General features: G+C 38.8%; 1 protein-coding gene and 1 non-coding gene across 2 annotated transcripts in view; both read right to left on the bottom strand.

Moving 5' to 3' along the window:
- Positions 1-23,265, bottom strand: part of LOC11419184 (long chain base biosynthesis protein 1) — a 33,217-nt gene extending 9,952 nt beyond the window's left edge. The window contains exons 1-10 of the mRNA XM_039832736.1: positions 23,103-23,265; positions 22,902-22,996; positions 22,228-22,319; positions 21,202-21,295; positions 21,039-21,111; positions 20,830-20,962; positions 20,343-20,517; positions 19,729-19,869; positions 3,314-3,409; positions 2,623-2,740 (exon numbers count right to left, since the gene is read on the bottom strand). Coding sequence (XP_039688670.1) covers positions 2,623-2,740; positions 3,314-3,409; positions 19,729-19,869; positions 20,343-20,517; positions 20,830-20,962; positions 21,039-21,111; positions 21,202-21,295; positions 22,228-22,319; positions 22,902-22,996; positions 23,103-23,208 — 1,123 coding nt within the window. The 5' untranslated portion in view covers positions 23,209-23,265. The remainder of the gene's footprint in view (positions 1-2,622; positions 2,741-3,313; positions 3,410-19,728; positions 19,870-20,342; positions 20,518-20,829; positions 20,963-21,038; positions 21,112-21,201; positions 21,296-22,227; positions 22,320-22,901; positions 22,997-23,102) is intronic.
- LOC112418806 (U11 spliceosomal RNA) lies at positions 21,891-22,015 on the bottom strand. Its single transcript, XR_003008886.1, has one exon. It is a non-coding gene; the product is annotated as a U11 spliceosomal RNA (small nuclear RNA).
- Positions 23,266-25,243: the final 1,978 nt, after the last annotated feature.

Here is a 25,243-nt window from a genome sequence, read left to right as displayed (position 1 = left end):
CAGTGATAAAAGTTCTTTTAGAGAATCAACAAGTTCTTGTCTAGGGATTTTGGAATATACCTCATTTTCATCTTCTGAATCTGATTCAGCTTCTGATACTGCTTCTGATGATACTGTTGCCACTAACCCCATGGCTGCCTTAGCATCATCATCAGCTTCTTCTTTATCAGAACCAGATTCACTATCCAAATCTTCCCAGGTCGCCATCAAGCTCTTTTTTATTTGCTTTCTGAATTTACTGGAGTTGAAGCTTGATTTCTTGGATTTGCCTTTAAACTTCTCCTTCTGAAGATCAGGGCAATCAACAATGAAATGACCAGGCTTCTTACAATTGAAGCATCCCTTCTGATCTTCTTTCTTGTAGCTACCTCTCTTGCTCAAAAATTTTTTCTGCTTCCTTGCCAGATACTCAAGCTTGTTGGACAGCATAGCCATCTTTACAGATTGATCTTCATCAGAATCTCCATCAGGTGATTCTTCTTCAGATTCACTGGCTTTGTAGGCTTTGGAAGATTTTGAAGTCTTTCCTTTAGATGGTAGAGCAATGGATTTACTCCTTTTAGGGTTTAGAGGTTTCATGCTCATTTAAACTCATTTCATGCACTTTGAGTGAGCTAACAAGATCTTCAACACTTAAAGTATTTAGATCCTTAGCTTCCTCAATAGCAGTTACTTTGGGTCTCCATCTTGAAGGTAAGCTTCTCAAAATCTTACTGACATGATCAGAAGCAACATAGCTTTTCTTTAGTATTTGCAATCCAGAAACTAAAGTTTGAAATCTTGAGTACATTTCTTCTATACTCTCATCATCCTTCATTCTGAAAAGTTCATACTGATGAACTAGCATCAAAGCTTTAGCCTCTTTCACCTTCTTGCTGCCTTCAAAGTTTGCACATAGAGAAGCAAACATAGCCTTCGCAGTAGATTTGTCACTCATCTTCATGTATTCGGTGCGAGGTATAGAAGCCACAATGATTCCTCTTATCTTGTGGTGTTTCTTATAAAGCTTCTTCTGAGCAGGAGTATGTATTCTTCTGTCTATAGCAGCTCCTTCTTCATCCAAATCCAGATCATCAACTCCATCTTCCAGTATGTCCCATAGCTCTTCATCCAATCCCATGATAAAGCTGTACATATTTGTTTTCCACCATGAAAACTCTTCTGGATCTCCATTAAACTTTGGAGCTTTTCCAGAGTCTGTTTTCTTGTCAGCAGTATCATAGTCATGCTTGACACTTGTGTATTTTGTAGTAACTGATTCCTCATCTCCAGACATGTTTTTCTAATAGATCTTGAACTGTAACACGGTTAAGTGCTGTGATAACAGAGCAAGCTCTGATACCAATTGAAGGTGAAAAACACAAGAAGGGGGGGTTGAATTGTGTTTTCTTTTTCTCTTAAAAAAAAACTTCTTCTGAAAAAACTTCAGAAACAGTTTGATTGCTTCTGATGAAATGATCAGAGTCAGATTGCAGCGGAAAAGAACAGAGCAGAGAAAAGAAAGACAAAGACACAAGCAGTTATCCTGGTTCCTTCCACAACACGGAAGTAGTCCAGTCCCCCTTGCACTTCCAAGGAGATTTCACTATAATCACAAAGATTACAACTGCTCAATACTTTCTAAGTATGAGACTTCACAAAAATGCTCAAGCACACACGCAAGAGTCTTCCAATGCTCAAGCACTAAGCAAGAGACTTCTAATGCTCAAGCACGCAGGCAAGAGACTTCTAATCAAACAAAAATACAGAGAATTGAGTTTGAATTGAACACTTGATATACAATCAGTGGTGTTCACAATACAATACAGTAAAGACTCTAGACTTTGAATTTCTAAGATATATCAAATCAGTGCAGAAATTCAGTGTGTTTTGTAGAATCAAATTGACAGAGTTTTGGCGCTTTTGAACTTATGTATCTCTTTTTTCAATCTTCAAGTCTTCACTCCTTTATATAGAGGCGTGAAAGAGACGTTGAGATAATCAGCACGTCTAAAGAGTCGTTTGAAATCCTTTGATTATCCACCAGTGATCCTTTGCCTGATTTGGGTGTAGTCCTTTGAAGAATACGCTTCAAATTCATTCCCATCTTGAACGTACAAATTCTGCAGGCATGGTTGTTGTTTTGTCTTGTAGCGTAGACAGAAAACAGAGTAGTGGAGGTAGTGGTTGTACACTTGTACTTTGTCAACTCTATTAACGAGAGACAAGTGCTCAGTGCTATCCATATATCCGTTGATACCTCCCTTTCAATTCTTCGTTCTTCTTGGATAAGACTGAATTGAGAATCAGCTACTTTGAATCTTCAGTTTGATTAAAGGATCAAACGTAGCTTCTGGTGAAGATATTGCTTCTGATGAAAACTTTTGCTTCTGATGACCTTCTGCTTCTGATGACGTCATCACTTCAGAAGCACTTCAGCTTCAGGAGCAGTTTTCTTCAGATGCTCAGAATTTCTTTTTCTTTCCATTGTTCTTCCAAGACCTATTGAAATAACTTGAGTAGCTTTTGGTCCTGTACACTTGAACAATTATTAGTAATAACCAATTGACAATTTTTAATACCTTGTTATCATCAAAACTTAATAAGGTTCATTGTGAAACACATTTTGTTCCAACATATTGTTCTTCAATTTTGTTAATAGATTGGGATTTTCCTCAAGGACGTCAATAGCTGTAATGGCAGCACTTGCAAGATATGGAGGTAAAGAAGCAGAAAAGACATAGCCAGAGCTACTCAATCGCTGCCAAGGTTGAAAACATACAGATATTAGAGCAGGGAAATGGATGAGAAGGCATCATCAACCAATCACTTGGTTATGCACATCGCTTTATCATGCAAATTTTATAGTTCAGACCTGCAAATTCAGGTATTAATGAAGGAAACGTGGGGGAAAAAATGAAAGAAGTTCCGTGAAAAACACTCCCTCCGAACTCAAATTTAAGTAAAATTAACTAAATACGTACTAATTAAGAATATTAGTTAACCTTGCTTATTTTTCTTGGTGCAATAAGAAAATTGCATTCTCCGAACTATCATTCTCTTCACTAAATTTCCTTTGAAACTTGTTTCATGAGAGCATTAATTGAGTGGTGTTTAACACTAATTGAAATATAACAGTAATCCAGTAAAATTAATTAGAATTTTCTTATATATTATGGACCACAAACCATGACTATTTTTTTTACTTAAATTTGAGTTTGGAGGAAGTAAATTCTTAATTTCCACATTTACAATCTTTCTTCTCTTTTAGTGTTTCAGTATACATGGAAATCCAAGAAGGTTATGAACAGTATCACATATGACACTACCATACTTGGTGATCTATAACTCTTGCACTTCCCGTGCAGAATCCTCCTTCTGTGGCCAGTGCATGTCCCATAGCAGCAGTTATAAGATCTAACTTATCAACCTGCAGCACACAACCACTAATCATAAACAGAAGTACAATTTAAAATTTATTTAAAAAACAAAAAAACAAAAATATACACACCCACGCCCAAATAGAACTTTTCAGTACATACTGTGTCATACCCCAAATTTTGACCTAAGGTCCCACTGACACACGTCTCCGAACTCGGACCAGACTCGCATTTCAGTGAAAAATTCGGCAGGGAGGTATTTTGAAATACCTCATAAAAATCCGAATCGGGCCCTCTTCTCTCAGTCTTTAATTATTTATTTCCATCTTTTAAATTTTTAGTTTAGAATTCTAAATTTTAATTTTAGTCCAAAATTAGATTAAATTTCTTTTATTTTTTTATTTAAAACCAAAAATGTAGACATTATCCTTTTATTATTAATTTTTCTTTTTAAGTCCCAAAAAGTCCAAAAAATCCAAAAGTGTCCAGGTTCAAGATAACAACATCACGCATACGCTGTTCTAATCCAAATCCGGATTCACGCTTCCTCTGAAACAAATCCAGTAAAAAACAGACGCATTTCCTTTTTTCTCCTCCACAAGCCACTGATTTTGTGCTCATCAGTAACAAATTCTAGCCCCAAACTCACTCTATAAATAGAGACCTGCACAACAATAAAAAAGGGAAGAAAAACAGAGAAGCCACACACAACAGAATACGGGAACAAGAGAAGCCACACACAACGGCAAGCAACAAACACATCCCACAGAAAAGCAGAACCGGCACGGCAACACACACGCACCAGTCCAAACCGCAACACCAACACACGCACACGCACCAGTCCACGCCACAACACACGCACGCGCACAGAAACGGAAATACGACCGCGGGCAACACAACACAGCACATACACGCACACACAGAGGCGCACAAACCGTCACAACAGCGACAATCACATCACGAAACCGGATCCACAAAAAAAACAAAAAGGTATAAATTTCTTTCTTTTTTAGATCTAGACGTTTGGGTAAAGGTTTTGGGATTTTTGGGTTTAGTATCACGAAAGGGGGGAAAAGAGGAAGAGAAAGAGCGAAAAAAAATAAAAAAAAAGGGAGTTTTTTAGCTCCGGCGCGGCGGCGCAGCCGCGATGGTTCGCCGGCCACCGCGCCGGACTTCTCCCGGCCGCCTCACCTCCACCGGAGAAGAAGAGAGAAGAGAGAGGATAGGGATTTAGAGAGAGAAAGAGAACGGAAGAGAGAGAAGGAGAGGTGAGAAAAATGAGAGATTTAGGGTTACAACCCTTATATATCCCCCAAACGGGTCAACCCATGACCCATGACCCACGACCCGGTTCGTTTCCTTAAGCCCAATTCTTTTTTTCTGCTTTCTGCACACCCCTGTTTACCACTGCACCCCACCATGTGTTTGGACCTTTTTTTTTTTTTATTCTTTCTTCGTATTTATTTATTTTTCTTAGCATTTTAATTTTATTGCAGACCTTAGAATGTAAATAGGCTTTTTATGTAATAGTCATAGATTTTATATTTCTAACTTAGGGTAGCCGCGTTTTTATTCTTTATGCTCCGTTAGTTTAGCAATTATTCAAAAACAACAAAAACATGCAAATAACCAAAAAAAATCACAAAAAAATATTTTTTATAATAAACCTTGATCCTAAATCAAGTGATCGTCCTTTTTATTTTATTTTCTTAATCAAACTTCAATCAATCTAATCATCTTTGAGTCCTTTTTCTTTAAAAAACACAAACAAGCTTATTTTGCCACTTGGCTTTTATTTTTAAAACCTTTTTCAAAACTAATAAAAAAAAAACACACAACCAATCAAACGTCAATTTCTACCCCGAACTACGAGGTTTTGATCCCTCACGGGTACGTAGGCAGAGGACCATGTCCTTCCAAATCACTAAAAATGTAGATAATTAGGTCTTTATTTTTCCACTTTAATTCCTTCTTTTCGAAAATAAGCAAGCAAGTTATAGCACATTAATTAAATAAAATCAAGAGGTTCCCGTAGAGTACTACGGACATAGAGGGTGCTAATACCTTCCCTTTATGTAACTAACCCCCGAACCCTAAATCTTTTCAAATAGGGGTAGTTTGAACTTTTTTTTTCCCCTTTTCATAATAAAATTAAATGTTCAGTCGTGAAATAATTAGTGAGTCAAAAGCTAATCAAATAGCCTTGATCTCCAAAAAATGACGCGACAGAAATGGCGACTTCACTGGGGACCCCCCCCCCCCCCCCCCCCCTCTAAGAGGGTTGAGCCTAACTTGGCTTTATTTAATTCTTTGTGCTATAACTTGCTTAAAACAAAAACAAAAAAAATAAAGATGGAAATAATTGTATATATCTTTTATCTTCTCTCTTTCTTCCTTTCTTTTTAAATATGAGTGGTGAGATAAAGCCCTACACCCGGGCTTGAGAGAAACATAAGATAGGACGGTGGTATAACCAAAGTGCCTTTCCGAGAGTCAAGTCTCGTGTTTAGGTTCATGTGGTACAACCCCACTCAATGGAGGAATCTTGAAAGTAATCTATGTTGGCATGAATAGTCGTGTTGGCATTATGTTTTCAAGTGACCGTCGAAGTTGAGGACCTTTAGTTACCCTTAACCCATCTTAGCCTTTTTAGGACGTAGTGCGGTGGCTAATCGAGAGTAGTCTTGAATTAGTTGATACGCGATACTACACTCAAATGAAACTTTCCTACGGATATTATTGGATCAAGAGTAGTCTTGTAACCTGATAACATTCGGAGGTAGTTGATGACTTTGGGAACTGGATAGAACCCGTGATACAGGTACAAATGAAACCATAGTCCTTACCAAATGGGGGATATTACCTTTAAACTCCAACATGACGAGCTTAACCTACGCATAATCATGCATACATGCATTCATTCATAATTTTATCTTTTTTCATCAAAAAATATCGAAGGGCTTATACTTGTTTTTGTAAATATCATAGGCATGGAAAGAAGAAATACTAGAAAGTTTACATTCAGGAAATTGGATCTAGAGAACTTAAAGAAGCTTGCATTTGAAGTAACTAGCTTGGAGAATTTTTGTGATCGTCATGGGAAATTGCTTGGTGTCCTCTGGACAAATATCGAGAAGGGGTGCTTGGAGACCTTGGTCCAGTTCTATGACCCTGCTTACCACTGTTTCACCTTTCCCGACTACCAGCTTATGCCTACCCTCGAAGAATACTCTCACTTAATTGGCCTACCCGTACTTGATAAGGTACCTTTTACCGGTTTAGAACCTTTTCCCAAAGCCGCCACTATTGCAAATGCCCTCCATCTCAAAACCTCCCTCATAAAAGAAAAACTTACCCTAAAAGGGAATCTCCCAAGCTTACCTACTAAATTTCTTTACCAACAAGCCTCCGAGTTTTCCAAAACAAACAATGTTGAGGCCTTTTACTCTATCCTAGCTTTACTTATCTATGGCCTAGTATTATTCCCAAATATTGATAACTATGTTGACATCCATGCCATCCAAATTTTCCTCACAAAGAACCCAGTCCCCACATTGTTAGCTGATATATATCATTCCATTCACGATCGAACCCAAGTAGGTCGTGGAGCTATCCTTGGTTGCGCACCCTTACTATACAAATGGTTTACCTCTCACTTACCTCAGACCCACTCCTTTCAAGCCAACCCAGAAAATCTCTCCTGGCCCAAAAGAATCATGTCCCTTACCCCATCCGACATAACCTGGTACCGTGCCACTTGTAACTTCACGAACATCATTGTCAGTTGTGGAGAATACTCAAATGTACCCCTTCTCGGTACGCAAGGAGGAATCAGCTACAATCCTATCCTTGCCAAACGTCAGTTCGGATGTCCAATGGAAGCTAAGCCAGATAACATCTACTTACAGGGTGAATTCTACTTCAACCATGAAGATCCCTCAAACAAAAGAGGGAGATTTGTCCAAGCATGGCATGCCATTCGCACACTCAATAGAAGCCAGTTGGCGAGGAGATCAGACTCTTTACAGGGGTCTTACACTCAATGGGTCATTAATAGAGCTTCCGATCTGGTCTTACCATATCATTTGCCAAGGTACCTATCTTCAACAACCCCAGCTCCGGCTTTACCCTTGGCCCCCGCAACTGTGGAGGAATGTCAAGAGAAGTTGGCCCGATCGGAATATGTGGGTGCTACTTGGAAGAGGAAGTATGATGAAGCTATGCTCAAGATGGAGACTATGAGTGGTGAGATAGAGCAACGAGAGCATGAGGTTCACAAGTTGAGACGACAAATAGTAAAAAAGAATGTTCAGATCCGAGCTCAGAGCACAAGGCTATCACAATTTATCAGCGCAGGGGAGCGTTGGGAGTTCTTCAAAGATGCACATTCAGATTCTGATGAATAGTCTACTTCAAAGAGCTTGAGAGTTCCCAGTTTTTCTTTTATTTTTGTTTTTAGCTTTAAGTTAGATATTTATCTTATTTTTTTGCAAAGTCTATCCCTTGGCTTCGTTGTTTAGAAAGGGAATTATCTTATAGTATGCGAATTATTCAATGGAACTCTCAACTATGATATTTACAAAAATACTTTCATAAATCCTTCGATAAAAAATATACGTCTATTTTTGCATAAACATCATGCATCATCCTGCATTTCATAGTCTCAAATCAAAGTCTCACACAAACTTCCTTTTCCAGAGAAAAAGGGTCAACTCGTTTCATACGGTGGCCCCACGTATCATCTACAAGTCAACCCGTACTCACTACACGAGCGAAAGTAAAGAAGAAGATGGATTATCTTGAGCAAGAAAATCGGGTACTTCGTGAAGAAATGACAGCCATGCAGACTAGGATGGACGAGATGGCTGAATTAATAAAAACAATGGCGGAAGCTCAGACTCAAGCTCAAGCACAGATTCAAGCACAAGCGCAAGCATTGGCACAAGCTCAAACTCAAGCTCAGGCCGTAACAGAAGCGCAGGCCCGATCACAAGCACCTCCACCTCCTCCTCCTGTCAGAACTCAGGCCGAGGCATCTTCTTCTTGGACACTATGTGCTGACACTCCAATGCTGTCCGCTCCGCAACGTTCCACGCCTTGGTTTCCACCTTTCACTGCTGGGGAGATATTTCGTCCTATCACTTGTGAAGCTCAGATGCCCACTCACCAGTACACGGCTCAAGTACCCCTACCTGCCATGAGGGCCACTCCCGCCACCATGACCTACTCAGCACCTGTGATGCATACAATTCCGCAAACTGAAGAGTCTATCTTTCATTCAGGGAATGCAGAGGCTTACGAGGAGGTAAGCGACCTACGAGAGAAGTATGATGAACTACGCCGAGACATGAAAGCTCTCCATGAAAAAGGGAAATTCGGGAAGACTGCGTACGATCTCTGCTTGGTACCAAGCGTGCAGGTACCTCACAAATTCAAGATTCCAGATTTCGAGAAATACAAAGGGAGTTCTTGTCCTGAGGAACATCTAAAAATGTATGTAAGAAGGATGCCTGCGTATGCCCAAGATGATCAGATTCTTATCTACTATTTCCAAGAAAGTTTGACTGGCCCTGCTTCAAAGTGGTACACAAACCTAGACAAAACAAGGGTTCAAACTTTCCGTGACCTTTGTGAAGCTTTTGTGGAACAGTACAGTTACAATGTAGACATGACTCCGGACCGAAGTGACCTCCAAGCCATGACTCAGGGAGATAAAGAAACGTTCAAAGAATACGCCCAACGGTGGAGAGACACCGCTGCCCAAGTCAGCCCACGCATTGAGGAGAAAGAGATGACCAAGCTCTTCCTAAAAACTCTAAATCATTTTTATTACAAAAAGATGGTCGGGAGTACACCAAAGAGCTTCGCGGAAATGGTTGGTATGGGAGTACAGTTAGAAGAAGGAGTCCGAGAAGGACGCTTAGTAAAGAATACAACTCCTGCCAGTGGGACCAAGAAGACCGGGAACCATTTCCCGAGGAAGAAAGAACAAGAAGTCGGTATGGTGACTCATGGAGGGCCTCAACAAACTTATCCAGCCTATCAACACATTGCTGCCATCACACCTACCTCTCACCCTTTTCAACAAACAAATAACCATCCTCAAATACCACAATATCCTCAAGTACCACAATATCCTCAAGTACCACAATATCCTCAAATACCACAATATCCTCAACTCCCACAAAATCCTTCACCACAAAATACTCAACAACAAAATTTCCCTCAACAAAATTTCCAACAACAACCATACCAACAATACCCATACCAACAATACCCTCAACAAAATTTCCAACAACAACCTTATCAACAACGCCCACAACAACCTCGACCACCAAGAATGCCGATTAACCCAATACCAGTCACCTATGCAGAATTACTTCCCGGCTTACTCCAGAAAAACCTTGTCCAAACTAGAACAGCTCCTCCTATCCCAGAAAAACTACCATCTTGGTATAGACTTGACCAAACTTGCGACTTCCATGAAGGGGGCCGTGGCCATAACATTGAAACTTGTTATGCCTTTAAAAGCACAGTGCAGAGGTTGATTAATGATGGAAAAATAACTTTCACAGACTCGGCGCCAAATGTTCAAACAAACCCATTGCCGAATCATGGTGCCGCAACAGTCAACATGATCGAAAATTGTCAAAAGACTCGTCCCATTCTGAATGTGCAACATATCAGAACACCTTTGGTCCCGCTACATGCCAAGTTATGCAAAGCCGACCTTTTTGAGCATGATCATGACCTCTGTGAAATATGCCTTATGAACTCCGGAGGATGTCAGAAAGTAAGAAATGATATTCAAGGGCTTCTAGACCGAGGAGAGCTTGTGATCGAAAGGAAGTGCGATGATGTGTGTGTAATAACTCCCGAAGGACCTTTGGAGGTATTTTACGACAGTCGAAAGTCAACTATCACCCCTCTGGTGATCTGCTTACCAGGCCCACTGCCATATGCTTCTGAAAAAGCCATTCCATACAAATACAATGCCACCATGATTGAAGAGGGTCGTGAGGTTCCAATACCGCCTCTGTCCAGTGTGGATAATATTGTTGAAGACAGCAGAGTTTTGAGAAATGGGCGCGTTGTCCCCATAGTGTTCCCAAAGAGGATTGATGCTACAGTAAACAAGGAGGTTCGGACTAAAGATGCTGATGTCGCCAAAGAAGTGGATCAACCCAAAGAGGCTGGCACAAGTGCAGAGTTTGATGAGATTCTCAAGTTAATAAAGAAGAGCGAGTACAGGGTTGTTGACCAACTGATGCAGACTCCATCCAAAATATCCATAATGTCTTTATTACTAAATTCTGAGGCCCATAAAGATGCATTAATGAAGGTCTTAGAACAAGCTTTTGTGGATTATGACGTAACGGTGGGTCAGTTTGGCGGAATAGTAGGGAACATCACTGCATGCAATAACTTGAGTTTCAGCGATGAAGAGCTCCCAGCAGAAGGAAGGAACCATAATCGGGCGCTGCATATATCTGTGAACTGTAAAACTGATGCTTTGTCAAATGTGCTGGTGGATACTGGATCATCTTTGAATGTGTTGTCCAAAACAACTTATACCCAGCTCGCTTACCAAGGCGCACCTTTGAGACGAAGTGGGGTAATGGTGAAAGCTTTTGATGGCTCGAGGAAGGATGTCCTTGGAGAGGTGGTTCTACCCATCACAGTTGGGCCACAAGTTTTCCAAGTTAATTTTCAAGTCATGGACATTCAAGCTTCGTATAGTTGCCTACTGGGTCGACCCTGGATTCACGAGGCAGGGGCTGTCACATCCACGCTGCATCAAAAGCTGAAGTTTGTGAAGAATGGAAAGCTAGTAACTGTAAACGGTGAAGAGGCTTTATTGGTGAGTCATTTGTCATCTTTCTCTTTCATTGGGGCAGACGATGTCGAAGGGACACCTTTTCAAGGGTTTACTATAGAAGATAAGAATACCCAGAGGAATGAAGCCTCTATCTCGTCTCTGAAAGATGCTCAGAAGGTCATACAAGCAGGAGGGTCCACAAGCTGGGGAAAGCTGATAGAGCTTCCAGAAAACAAGCACCGAGAAGGTTTGGGTTTCTTCCCATCTACTGGTTTGTCCACAGCGAAGAAGGGCGCTTTCCACAGTTCGGGCTTTATCCATGCAATCATTGAAGATGGTCCTGAAAGTGTGCCACGAGGTTTTATAACGCCAGGAGTATCCAGCCACAATTGGGTTGCCGTAGATGTTCCTTTTGTTGCTCACTTGTCCAAGTAATGCATTTGTCTAGTTTATGCTTTTCTTTTCAAAAAAAATCCTTTCGCCCCGCCCCAAGCGAAAGTGAACTTATCTAGGGCTTTTTATTTCAAGAAATTATCATCAATAAAATAAAAATGTCGTTTTTTTTCCCGATGTTTTGTCTCATTTTCTTTTATGCTTTTCTGAAAAGTGGTAATACAAAAAACCCAACATGAATCTTCAAAAAATCTGCATGTATCTTTTTTCTAAAAAAAAAATCATCCATCACATGTGCAGATTAGAAATCGACGAACCCGTTGAACAACATAACCCTATGATCTCTCCCAACTTTGAGTTCCCTGTGTATGAAGCGGAGGAGGAAGAGAATGAAGAGATCCCTGACGAAATCTCTCGACTACTCGAACAAGAGGAGAAGACCATTCAGCCTTATGGGGACGAACTAGAAGTGATTAACTTGGGCACCAAAGAAGACAAGAAAGAAATCAAGGTTGGGGCATCGCTCGAAACAAGTGTTAAAAAGCAAGTGATAGAGCTTCTCAAAGAATATGTTGATGTGTTTGCCTGGTCCTACCAAGATATGCCGGGTCTAGACACTGATATTGTGGTACATCACCTACCTTTGAAACCTGAATGTCCGCCAGTCAAACAAAAATTGAGAAGAACACGTCCTGACATGGCTCTCAAAATCAAAGAAGAGGTACAGAAGCAGATCGACGCAGGTTTCCTCATCACATCAAATTACCCCCAATGGTTAGCTAACATAGTGCCTGTTCCAAAGAAAGATGGTAAGGTCAGAATGTGTGTTGACTACCGTGATTTAAACAAAGCTAGCCCGAAAGACGACTTTCCTTTACCTCATATTGACGTATTGGTTGACAGTACTGCAAAGTCTAAAGTCTTCTCATTCATGGATGGATTCTCCGGTTATAATCAAATCAAGATGGCACCCGAAGATAGGGAGAAAACATCATTTATTACACCTTGGGGCACTTTCTGTTACAAAGTAATGCCGTTCGGTTTAATCAATGCCGGAGCTACTTATCAGAGGGGTATGACTACTCTTTTCCACGATATGATACATAAAGAGATTGAGGTCTATGTGGATGATATGATAGTCAAGTCGATTACTGAAGAAGACCATGTCAAGTATCTACAGAAGATGTTCCAGCGCCTGAGGAAGTACAAACTTCGTCTAAATCCCAACAAATGCACTTTTGGTGTCAGATCCGGAAAGCTTCTAGGTTTCATTGTCAGCCAGAAAGGCATCGAAGTAGATCCTGACAAAGTCAAAGCCATCAGAGAGATGCCTGCTCCGAGAACAGAAAAAGAAGTAAGGGGTTTTCTTGGACGACTAAATTATATCTCCCGGTTCATTTCTCATATGACTGCAACTTGTGGGCCGATATTCAAACTACTCCGCAAAGAACAAGGTATTGTGTGGACCGAAGATTGCCAGAAGGCTTTTGACAGCATAAAGAAGTACTTGCTAGAACCACCGATTCTCATCCCTCCAGTTGAAGGAAGACCTTTGATCATGTACCTAACGGTGTTAGAAGATTCCATGGGTTGTGTGCTCGGACAACAAGATGAAACCGGAAGAAAAGAGCACGCCATTTATTATTTAAGCAAGAAGTTTACTGAATGTGAATCTCGCTACTCCATGCTCGAGAAGACATGTTGTGCTCTAGCCTGGGCTGCCAAGCGCCTCCGTCATTATATGATTAACCACACTACTTGGCTGGTATCTAAAATGGATCCAATCAAGTACATATTTGAGAAACCCGCTTTGACAGGAAGGATTGCACGGTGGCAGATGCTACTATCTGAATATGATATCAAGTACCGTTCCCAGAAGGCAATTAAAGGCAGTATTCTTGCTGATCACTTGGCTCACCAACCGCTTGAGGACTATCAGCCTATCAAGTTTGACTTTCCTGATGAAGAGATTATGTATTTAAAAATGAAAGATTGCGACGAGCCACTATTCGGAGAAGGTCCTGATCCAGATTCAGTGTGGGGTTTGATATTTGATGGGGCTGTCAATGTATACGGCAACGGCATAGGAGCAGTACTCCTTACTCCTAAGGGTACTCACATCCCTTTCACAGCAAGACTCCGGTTTGACTGCACAAACAACATCGCTGAATATGAGGCCTGCATCATGGGTATTGAAGAAGCCATTGATCTAAGAATCAAGAACATCGAAATATATGGAGATTCAGCTCTTGTAATCAACCAGATCAAAGGAAAATGGGAAACTCTTCACGCAGGACTAATACCTTATCGAGACTATGCAAGACGTTTATTGACCTTCTTCAACAAAGTGGAATTACATCATATTCCTCGGGATGAGAATCAGATGGCGGATGCCTTGGCTACTTTGTCTTCAATGATCAAGGTGAATCATCACAATGACGTGCCACTAATCAGTGTCAAATTCCTTGATAGACCCGCTTATGTGTTTGCCGCTGAAGCAGTTTTCGACGATAAACCTTGGTTTCATGATATTAAGGTGTTTCTCCAAACTCGAGAGTATCCTCCTGGAGCATCCAACAAAGATAAGAAGACTCTCAGAAGATTATCTAGTAATTTCTTCCTGAATGGGGATATCTTGTACAAAAGAAACTTTGACACGGTCTTGCTCAGATGTGTAGACAAATATGAAGCTGATTTATTGATACATGAAATACACGAAGGATCCTTCGGAATTCATCCTAATGGGCACACAATGGCTAAAAAGATATTGCGAGCAGGCTACTACTGGATGACAATGGAATCAGATTGCTACAAGCATACCAGAAAGTGTCACAAGTGCCAGATATACGCCGACAAGATTCATATGCCGCCAACTACACTCAATTTGCTTTCCTCTCCGTGGCCTTTCTCTATGTGGGGCATTGACATGATCGGAAGGATTGAGCCCAAAGCTTCAAATGGACACCGTTTTATCCTAGTGGCTATTGACTACTTCACTAAGTGGGTTGAGGCCGCATCGTATGCCAATGTGACCAAACAAGTAGTGGTCAAATTTATCAAGAATCATATCATTTGTCGCTATGGCATCCCCAACCGGATCATCACCGACAACGGGACAAATCTAAACAACAAGATGATGAAAGAATTGTGTGATGATTTCAAGATCGAGCACCATAACTCTTCACCTTACAGACCTCAAATGAATGGTGCTGTCGAAGCTGAGAACAAGAATATAAAGAGGATTGTCCAGAAGATGGTGGTGACTTATAAAGATTGGCATGAAATGCTTCCCTTTGCATTACATGGATATCGTACTTCTGTACGCACATCAACAGGGGCAACTCCTTTTTCCCTGGTATATGGCATGGAGGCAGTACTCCCTGTAGAAGTCGAAATTCCATCATTGAGAGTCTTAATGGAGGCTGACTTATCGGAAGCTGAATGGGTTCAGAATAGATACGACCAGTTGAATCTAATTGAAGAAAAGCGCATGACAGCCCTATGTCACGGACAATTATATCAAAAAAGGATGAAGCAGGCCTTTGACAAGAAAGTTCGTCCCCGTGAGTTTAAAGAAGGTGATCTCGTGCTCAAAAAGATTTTCTCTTTCCAACCAGACTCCCGAGGCAAGTGGGCTCCTAATTATGAAGGTCCGTATGTTGTTAAAAGAGCCTTCTCAGGTGGTGCCATGACTCTACAAACCATGGACGGTGAAGAACTTCCACGACCTGTGAACACAGATGCAGTCAAGAAATACTTTGTCTAAAAATTTTAAAAGAACAGCTCGGTAAGTCGAAAACCCGAAAAGGGCGACTTAGGCAAAAATGAGCGTCTCGGTGGACTGAAAACCCGAAAAGGGCGGTCCAGGCAAAAATTAGAGACAATAAACAGAGATCATTATCCTGATAGAGTGAAAACCCGAAAGGGCAGTCTATGCAAAAATTAAGGATTTAAAAAAAAAAATAATAATAATAATAATAATAAAAAAAAAAGGGAAAAGGAGACAAAGTAACTGCATCCAGTCGAACACAGATACACTTGGGGCATACCTGATATCAAAAACAGTCGAGTCACAAGATAACGGATTTCAAAGTTGCTAGAGAACGATAGCGTTATGAAGTTCAACGTACCTTTCCATTTTAAATTACCATTTCTTTTCAAACTTTGTAAATAACTCCATGAAGTCATGCCATTGGCGTAGCGTCATTCGATTAATAAACTTTGAGCCTTTACCTCTCTTTTGATTCCCATTTGTTTTGTTTCACGAATTTTTCCTCTTTTATTGATGATAATATTTTGAAATGGATTTCTAAAACATTATATAATAAAAAGCATAAACAAATAGATACAGTTTGGCACTCGGGAGTAAAAGAGGCATATATCAACTCAAGTGAGGTTAGATCCTGCTAAAAGCGTGGCTCGACACTAAGGAAAGTCTCAGAGTAAACAAATACAAAAATAAAACAAAGAAGCTCGCTAAGTTGAAAACCTGAAAAGGCGACTTAGGCAACAGAGAGCGTCCCGGTGGACTGAAAACCCGAAAGGGCGGTCCAGGCAAAAATTAGGGGCAAAACAAAAAAATATTCCCGGTGGACTGAAAACCCGAAAGGGCGGTCCAGGCAAAAATTAGGGATCTTTCAATAAAACAAAAGGTATGACTGCTGAAGCATACCAATGGAAGGACACTCTGTGCCGGTTTACAAATGGCGACTTCTTCCAGACTTCTTTCATCGACAATGGGCTCACCCCCCAGGAGGCACCAGTGGCTACCTAGTGCCAGGTTCTTACACCATCAACGGCTCGATTTGCTCACAATAATATCATCTCCAAGGAAGGTTGCCGAGTGTTTGTAATGCAATGTCGGTCCAACTCCCATCTTACCTATCTTGTCTCAGTTCATCGATTCACGTGTCATGTGCATTCATATATCCATACATCCATGCAATCATGCATTCACCAATATTTTCACATAATCATACGTTTACGCGTACACAACATATGCATAACATCAATTCACACATAATTGCATCAGTCGAAGCTTACCATTGTGTCAAGCCGCAAGTTTCTACGAATGAATGTCAATTTCAATTTCAAATTCAAAAGTGTCATCCCCGGCGTAAAGCCGTGCTAGTTATGTCACTAATCAATGTCAATTTCAAATTTCAAAGGTGTCATGCCCGGCGAAAAGCCGTGCTAAGTCATGTCACTAATCAATGCCAATTTCAACTTTAGTTTCGAAGTGTCATCCCCGGTGGAAAGCCGTACTAGTCACAACGCTAGTTAATCTCGATGTCAACTTCAAACTCCAGGTATCATCCCCAGCGTAGCTGTTCTAGAGATGTCACCAATCCAAACCTTTCAAGCGACCGATTCCAACAAACGAATAGCCTATGTCAGTTTTTTTCCCTTTCGAGCAACCAGTTCCAACAAACGAACAACTCATGTCAATCTTTTATCTTTATGCCCAGCGACCGATTCCAACAAACGAATAGCCTATGCCAATATCTCTTACCTTCCGAGCAACTAGTTCCACCAAACGAACAACTCATGTCAATCTTTTATCTTTATGCCCAGCGACCGATTCCAACAAACGAATAGCCTATGCCAATATCTCTTACCTTCCGAGCAACTAGTTCCAACAAACGAACAACTCATGTCAATCTTTTATCTTTATGCTCAGCGACCAGTTCCAACCAACGAACAGCCTGTAACAAGTGGCCAATTTCAACCAACAAATAGCTTGCACCCTTCTATTATTTCATTTTTCAAAACCAAGTCCACAAATGGACATTGAAGTCTGAACCTTTGCACTTTGTTTCGAGATGTCGAGACAATGAGGAACAACCATCTTCCCCAGTGAAACCAGATTCCCCAGTAAAGTCGGATCCCTTTCTTCGAAGAATTTGGGTATCCTAGTGTCTTTTCATTCCAGTCAAGCCGTCACTGTCATCATGCATTCATAATTAAATCATGAGCATTCATAAACCTCTTAGGTCAAAATTGGTGCACTTTTGTATTTAAGTCTCTTCGGCTCGTCGAGTCGAAGATTTTACCTTCGAATCTCTGAGCGAAGAAACTTAAATAGGGGCATCTGTCATACCCCAAATTTTGACCTAAGGTCCCACTGACACACGTCTCCGAACTCGGACCAGACTCGCATTTCAGTGAAAAATTCGGCAGGGAGGTATTTTGAAATACCTCATAAAAATCCGAATCGGGCCCTCTTCTCTCAGTCTTTAATTATTTATTTCCATCTTTTAAATTTTTAGTTTAGAATTCTAAATTTTAATTTTAGTCCAAAATTAGATTAAATTTCTTTTATTTTTTTATTTAAAACCAAAAATGTAGACATTATCCTTTTATTATTAATTTTTCTTTTTAAGTCCCAAAAAGTCCAAAAAATCCAAAAGTGTCCAGGTTCAAGATAACAACATCACGCATACGCTGTTCTAATCCAAATCCGGATTCACGCTTCCTCTGAAACAAATCCAGTAAAAAACAGACGCATTTCCTTTTTTCTCCTCCACAAGCCACTGATTTTGTGCTCATCAGTAACAAATTCTAGCCCCAAACTCACTCTATAAATAGAGACCTGCACAACAATAAAAAAGGGAAGAAAAACAGAGAAGCCACACACAACAGAATACGGGAACAAGAGAAGCCACACACAACGGCAAGCAACAAACACATCCCACAGAAAAGCAGAACCGGCACGGCAACACACACGCACCAGTCCAAACCGCAACACCAACACACGCACACGCACCAGTCCACGCCACAACACACGCACGCGCACAGAAACGGAAATACGACCGCGGGCAACACAACACAGCACATACACGCACACACAGAGGCGCACAAACCGTCACAACAGCGACAATCACATCACGAAACCGGATCCACAAAAAAACAAAAAGGTATAAATTTCTTTCTTTTTTAGATCTAGACGTTTGGGTAAAGGTTTTGGGATTTTTGGGTTTAGTATCACGAAAGGGGGGAAAAGAGGAAGAGAAAGAGCGAAAAAAAATAAAAAAAAAGGGAGTTTTTAGCTCCGGCGCGGCGGCGCAGCCGCGATGGCTCGCCGGCCACCGCGCCGGACTTCTCCCGGCCGCCTCACCTCCACCGGAGAAGAAGAGAGAAGAGAGAGGATAGGGATTTAGAGAGAGAAAGAGAACGGAAGAGAGAGAAGGAGAGGTGAGAAAAATGAGAGATTTAGGGTTACAACCCTTATATATCCCCCAAACGGGTCAACCCATGACCCATGACCCACGACCCGGTTCGTTTCCTTAAGCCCAATTCTTTTTTTCTGCTTTCTGCACACCCCTGTTTACCACTGCACCCCACCATGTGTTTGGACCTTTTTTTTTTTTTATTCTTTCTTCGTATTTATTTATTTTTCTTAGCATTTTAATTTTATTGCAGACCTTAGAATGTAAATAGGCTTTTTATGTAATAGTCATAGATTTTATATTTCTAACTTAGGGTAGCCGCGTTTTTATTCTTTATGCTCCGTTAGTTTAGCAATTATTCAAAAACAACAAAAACATGCAAATAACCAAAAAAAATCACAAAAAAATATTTTTTATAATAAACCTTGATCCTAAATCAAGTGATCGTCCTTTTTATTTTATTTTCTTAATCAAACTTCAATCAATCTAATCATCTTTGAGTCCTTTTTCTTTAAAAAACACAAACAAGCTTATTTTGCCACTTGGCTTTTATTTTTAAAACCTTTTTCAAAACTAATAAAAAAAAAACACACAACCAATCAAACGTCAATTTCTACCCCGAACTACGAGGTTTTGATCCCTCACGGGTACGTAGGCAGAGGACCATGTCCTTCCAAATCACTAAAAATGTAGATAATTAGGTCTTTATTTTTCCACTTTAATTCCTTCTTTTCGAAAATAAGCAAGCAAGTTATAGCACATTAATTAAATAAAATCAAGAGGTTCCCGTAGAGTACTACGGACATAGAGGGTGCTAATACCTTCCCTTTATGTAACTAACCCCCGAACCCTAAATCTTTTCAAATAGGGGTAGTTTGAACTTTTTTTTTCCCCTTTTCATAATAAAATTAAATGTTCAGTCGTGAAATAATTAGTGAGTCAAAAGCTAATCAAATAGTCTTGATCTCCAAAAAATGACGCGACATACTGGAACTCCATAGTGTTCAGTGAGACCTCTTCCAGAACTTCCAAGCACACCAAATGAGTTGCTCTCATCCAGTAAAATACGAAAACAATATTTTTCCTTCAATTTAATGATCTCATCTAAGGGTGCTATTTGGCCAGAGTTCTGAAAAAATGTCGAGGAAACAATTGTCAATAGTTACTGATCAAGCAATTTTAGTTTGCATGCAGCAGGTAAGGCATATTATGAGCATAATAGATGTTGTTAGTATGACAACTACAGAAAAAATAACTATTACAACTTAATGGTTGAGAAAACCAGGGCAAGTAGCAGATTAGCAATACTCTTTTAAGGAACAACATCGCAATAGACACCAATATAACAGCAACGCCAACAGACTCAAAGTGTTTACTACAATCCTTCATAAATACATATTCAAATTTCATTTGCTAATTACTGTAATATCTCAGCAGAAATAGTAGTTCATATAGTACAATTTACCGATACCACAAGTTGCAAGAAGCAAGCAATTGGTATAGCTCTTTGATTTTATACCTAAATGTTGTACACGCTCCATCAGAAGCACAGTACAGATGTGTAAAGTAAATATAACAGCATGCATGAACGATGAGATCTACCTGGTAGAGAGCTTCAATGACAATATAACGCCTCAAATTCTTGGTCCTCTTATATATGGAAGTAATGTTCTCTAAAGTTTCTCTTAAAGAATCCATGTTATTGTGCTTAAAATATACCACTGTGCTTCTAGAAAGATAAAGGCCATTCTGTATTCCCCAGTGGACTCCCTCATCCCTGTTAAAAGATATAAATTTATGTATGAACTGAACCAGCTTAAAACACCAGATTTATATAAACAACACCTCCATTGATCAGCTGGTACAAGTGACTTAAGTTCGCTAAATTTTGAAATATAAAGTTGATGGAGATGAATTTGGATCATTCTTTACACCATTTTAATAAAGAGGTAAGTAAAACCAATAATATAGTTCTACATGTGGTATCTGGTTATCAATGGCCAGTATAATGTCATCGGACAAAAAAAACTGACGAAAAATTGAAAAAGATTCCATAGTAGATACTTAAAGACAAGTTATGCATACTTACGCTACAATTATATCGCCTTTTTTAGAGAAAGCAGGAATAGCACTGAACATGGTGGAAAGTCCATAAGAGTAGAGAATTGAATCAGGTGTTCCTAAAAACTTTGATATTCTCCCTTCACAGTCAAGATGGACATCTGGGAAGAAGAAAAGCATCATAAGGTAAAGGGAACAAGTATTTCCTCAAAAACAAACCTTAAGATCAAGCCTTACCAATTGTTCCATAAAACCCACGGGGACCACAAGAACCAACACCATATTTCTCTAAAGCAGATGAACATGAGTCCTACAAGACAAAGTAAATATAGAGTCACTGCATCAGACCACTCCCAACAAAAAGACTTTATTGATATGGGATCATTTCCTTACAACTTACAAGTAACTTTTGATGACCTATAAGCCCAAGATAGTTTGCTGAAGCAAAATTTACAACTTCTTTACCATTAACTATGGTATGTGGCCCAGCAGCACTGCATAAGAAATACCTCCTTATCAGGAGTAAGCAAAAAAGATAATTTGCTGTTTTTTCAGAATAACCTACTGTTTAACTTACAAAAACTATGAGCTGATCATGTCATTTATCTGTCCAGAGTCCAGACTGTAATTCTAATGTTTCACTTAAATGATGAATTGAGCTCATTACAGAAATTTGTCAAGAGAATATACTTCATCAACCAATAATACTTCTTTAGAATTATACAAGTCTCCCTCTATTTTAATCTAACACGAACCTTCCTTATTTTTAACTATAACAAAATGTACAGGTCCCCAATATATGATAAAAGTTAACAGTTAGGAAAATGTGTGACATTGAAAACAAGAATGGGAAATCTAAAAACCTATGAAATCACACCGGAGAACTTTTAATTTATACTTATTTAAAGAAGCAATAAATTTAAGAATTTAAAGGGTGCTCTAGTGAACAAGACTCCCATCGTAGTGGGTCCGGGTAGGGTCTGATCTGTCAACCTTAACCCTGTTATGGTCCTGACTACCAGTACCATGTCACAAGGTAGCAAACTTACAATGTGCCGGGGCTCACCCTAAAAACTTTCATAATTTTTTTTGAAGGGTCGGCTTAACGAGCCAACCTTAGAGTTTCACAAAAATCATGTCAGTCATATGTCTTGATAGCCATACAACACGGACCCTATGATAAGTGTGGCATGATTAGTTAACTGGCCCTTTCTAAGAGAAGGAAATATAACCATAGAAGTCCAAGAACGGAGTTCACAAGTACAAAACCACATAAGATAATATTAAGGAAGGCACTCTGTCAACAAAACGCAAAAGTAAATATTTTTTTCATTCTTTTTGACAATGCGACATAAGTGTTAATGTGCTCAAAACATTTAAAATGAGAAAAATATGAGGGTGATGCCGCCGGAGAAAATGTGATTACCTTTCCAGCACTGGTGGTTCATAGGGCATCTCGTCATTAAGAGAAGGAATAAGGGGTTGTGGAACCCATTCATCACATAGTTCATCAATTTCCTACAGACATTAAGCACAAATTTCAAAAATGTCAAAACATAACTCATATTGGATTGTACAAGAACCAGCGTAAAATGATAGAGATTCCATACAGTAATTTTTTTTCTATTTTTGAAATAAAAAACAGCATAGGAAATCTAAAGATCAACCAATCGATGTTGTAAGCTCTAAAACATCATAAAAGAATGATATGAGATGCCCCATGTAAGTTCCATAGAACTACCAAAAACCAATGTATACAAATGCAGATTGTTCTGTTTAGATTTGATGTCTTGCATAAATTCTAAAGTCTAAACACTAATGGAAAACCACTTTTCAGTTGCACAACATACTAATTCACACACAGATTAGAGGCAAAGCCAGCTAGAATTTTGATGAAATAGGAAAATTTATCATAAAAACTATGTCCCATTGCATTGATAACATAACAAATGCCAACTTAATTTCACATAAAAATCTTACACTAGCCTTATACAGCTCAACACGACTACACTACACACATTCATAAAATAACTCAAAAATCAAATACATAAAAGAAATCAAATATTATACATACACACAAAGAGAAAAGGAGCAACAAACCTTGTTTGACAAGGGTCTTTTAGGAGGCTTGTAACTTTTCTGAGAAAGCAAGAAAAGTATAACCACCAAAAGCAAAACTTCTATAAACAAATGTCCTTCAAAACATAAGATAAAAACAGAAAAATCATTAATTAATTGATTAACTTCATTAAGCTCATTCATAAAGTAAAAAAATAATAGGAAATTCACATAGAAGATTACCACCAATATTGAATCCAAAAACTACAGCTCGTGCAGAAGGAGCATGTAAAGCATATGTAACTAAATCTATAGTAGTGTTCACGAAATTGATAAATGATGAAGCCATTGTTATCTAAATGTATCAATGAAATAAGCAATGAAGCTTTCAAAATCACTCATGCATGCGCATTCCCGTAATCAAAGTTAACGAAATTTCGTGAAATTGTGGATCATGTAAATCCTGTACAGTATACGAAAGTTGAACGTGAATATTCTGAATAACACGTAGAAACGACAAATTCTTATACCTCATGTCGGTGTTAGATTTCGGCGGTCGAAAAATGGCGGTTGATCTGCGTTCATTTCTTCTGACTTTCTTTTTTACTTTCTTTTAAACCAAAAAATGTATAGTTAAGTTTTTCTGATATTTTGATTTTTTTGATAAGTTGATTATATATTTTTGGCAAAGTTACACTTTTAGTCCCTTAACTTAATTTCAGGTAACAGTTTGGTCCTTTATCTTTTTTTCATTTCAATTTGGTCCTTTTTGTCCATTTTCATATGAATTTTTAAGCTTAAAATTCATGATTTTATTTTCTTATGGTCTTTCAGTCTTCAAATCTATGATCCTCGTTTATGTTTGGATAAGAATATTAGATTTGAAGCTTGAAAATGTATATGAAAATGGACAAAAAGGACTAAATTAAAATGAAAAAAAGATAAAGGACCAAACTGTTACCTGAAATTAAGTTAAGGGACTAAAAGTGTAATTTTGCCTATATTTTTTTATAAAAAAAATTATCATTTAAAAATCTTGAATAATGCCTTAAAAATACTAGTTAACATTTTTTTAACCAAAAAATTGTTGTCTGTTATGCTTGATTGTAGATTTTTCATTTAACTACAATAAAAAGTAATAATTGTTTTTCTACAAAAAAAAAATAAAAAAATATAGCAAAACTAATTCATTTAATTAATATTAGTAATAAACAAGTACAAATAGGTAGGAAACATCATAAAAAATAGAGAAATCATATTGTAACAACTTTCTATCTTTCGTACTCATATTGGTGTTCTTATATTTTCTCTCCATTTATTTTGTTTTTGTGTTAATACATACATTTCTTTGTATATTTTGGTTGTCACATAAATTGTCCATTAAATAGTTGTTCAAATAATATTTCTCTAAAAAATATAAGGCTAGGATGAGATAAGGAAGCTCTGACAATTTTATAAGTAATCTTGTTTGTTTGCCTCATAACATAACATAACACAACATATGGTTGGTGTGTGATAAGAAAAGATCCTTACATGTAGGTATGATATCTGCAAAGTCAATTTGATTAGAAGAGTTGGAGTTAACAGTTTCAACAACTAACTTAGAGTCTCACTCAAAAATAACATATGTCATGCCTTGATTAACAATAAAATTAATAGCCTCAATCAGAACAAGGCCCCCCGTTTCTGGATGTGTGCGCTGAACAAAGGAAGAGGGGGGTAGTATTTCTTGATGTGTACCCACGAGTATTTCTTGATGTGTACCCTAATGTGGTTGTCGTGCTCTTTGCATACAACATCATTCATGGAGAGAGTTATGTGTGCGCTGAACAAAGGAAGGGGGGGGGGGGGTAGTATTGACGCATTCCCGTAACTTAGTGTTTTGACTTTTCCATAAACTCCAAAGGATCATCGATGCCATCCCTTGTTGATGGGTTTGAATCCTATCAAAAAAGTCAAATAAAAGAGTAGTAAAGTCGTTAGCGGTGCGCAGTAGGTAGGGTTGGGAATAGGCCAGGCCGGCCTACAGGGGCCTACGCTCTGGCCTGTTTTAGCCTGGACTGTTTAGTAGATAGGCCTAGGCTTAGGCTTTTTAGAAAGCCTGTTTAGTTAAATAGGCCAAGCTTAGGCTTAAAAAAAGACTGTTAAACCTAATAGGCCGGCCTATTAATACTTATTTATTAAAAAATATTTTTTTTATATTAAAATAATTGCATATATTAAAAATATAAACATATTTTTCTCTATCTATTATTCCCTTAATAGGCTTTGTTGTTATAGGCTTTTATGTAGGCTTTAATCTAGTTGAAATTTATTTGTAGTGAAATAGGCTTTTAAGTAGGCTTTAAGACATGTTTAACGTATTTTGTAGGCCAAATGAACTA

This window comes from Medicago truncatula, chromosome 1 (genome assembly GCF_003473485.1).
Source record: "Medicago truncatula cultivar Jemalong A17 chromosome 1, MtrunA17r5.0-ANR, whole genome shotgun sequence".
Taxonomy (NCBI): Eukaryota; Viridiplantae; Streptophyta; class Magnoliopsida; order Fabales; family Fabaceae; genus Medicago; species Medicago truncatula.
The sequence above is the reverse complement of the archived record's forward strand: the minus strand, read 5'-3'. Positions and strand labels throughout refer to the sequence as shown.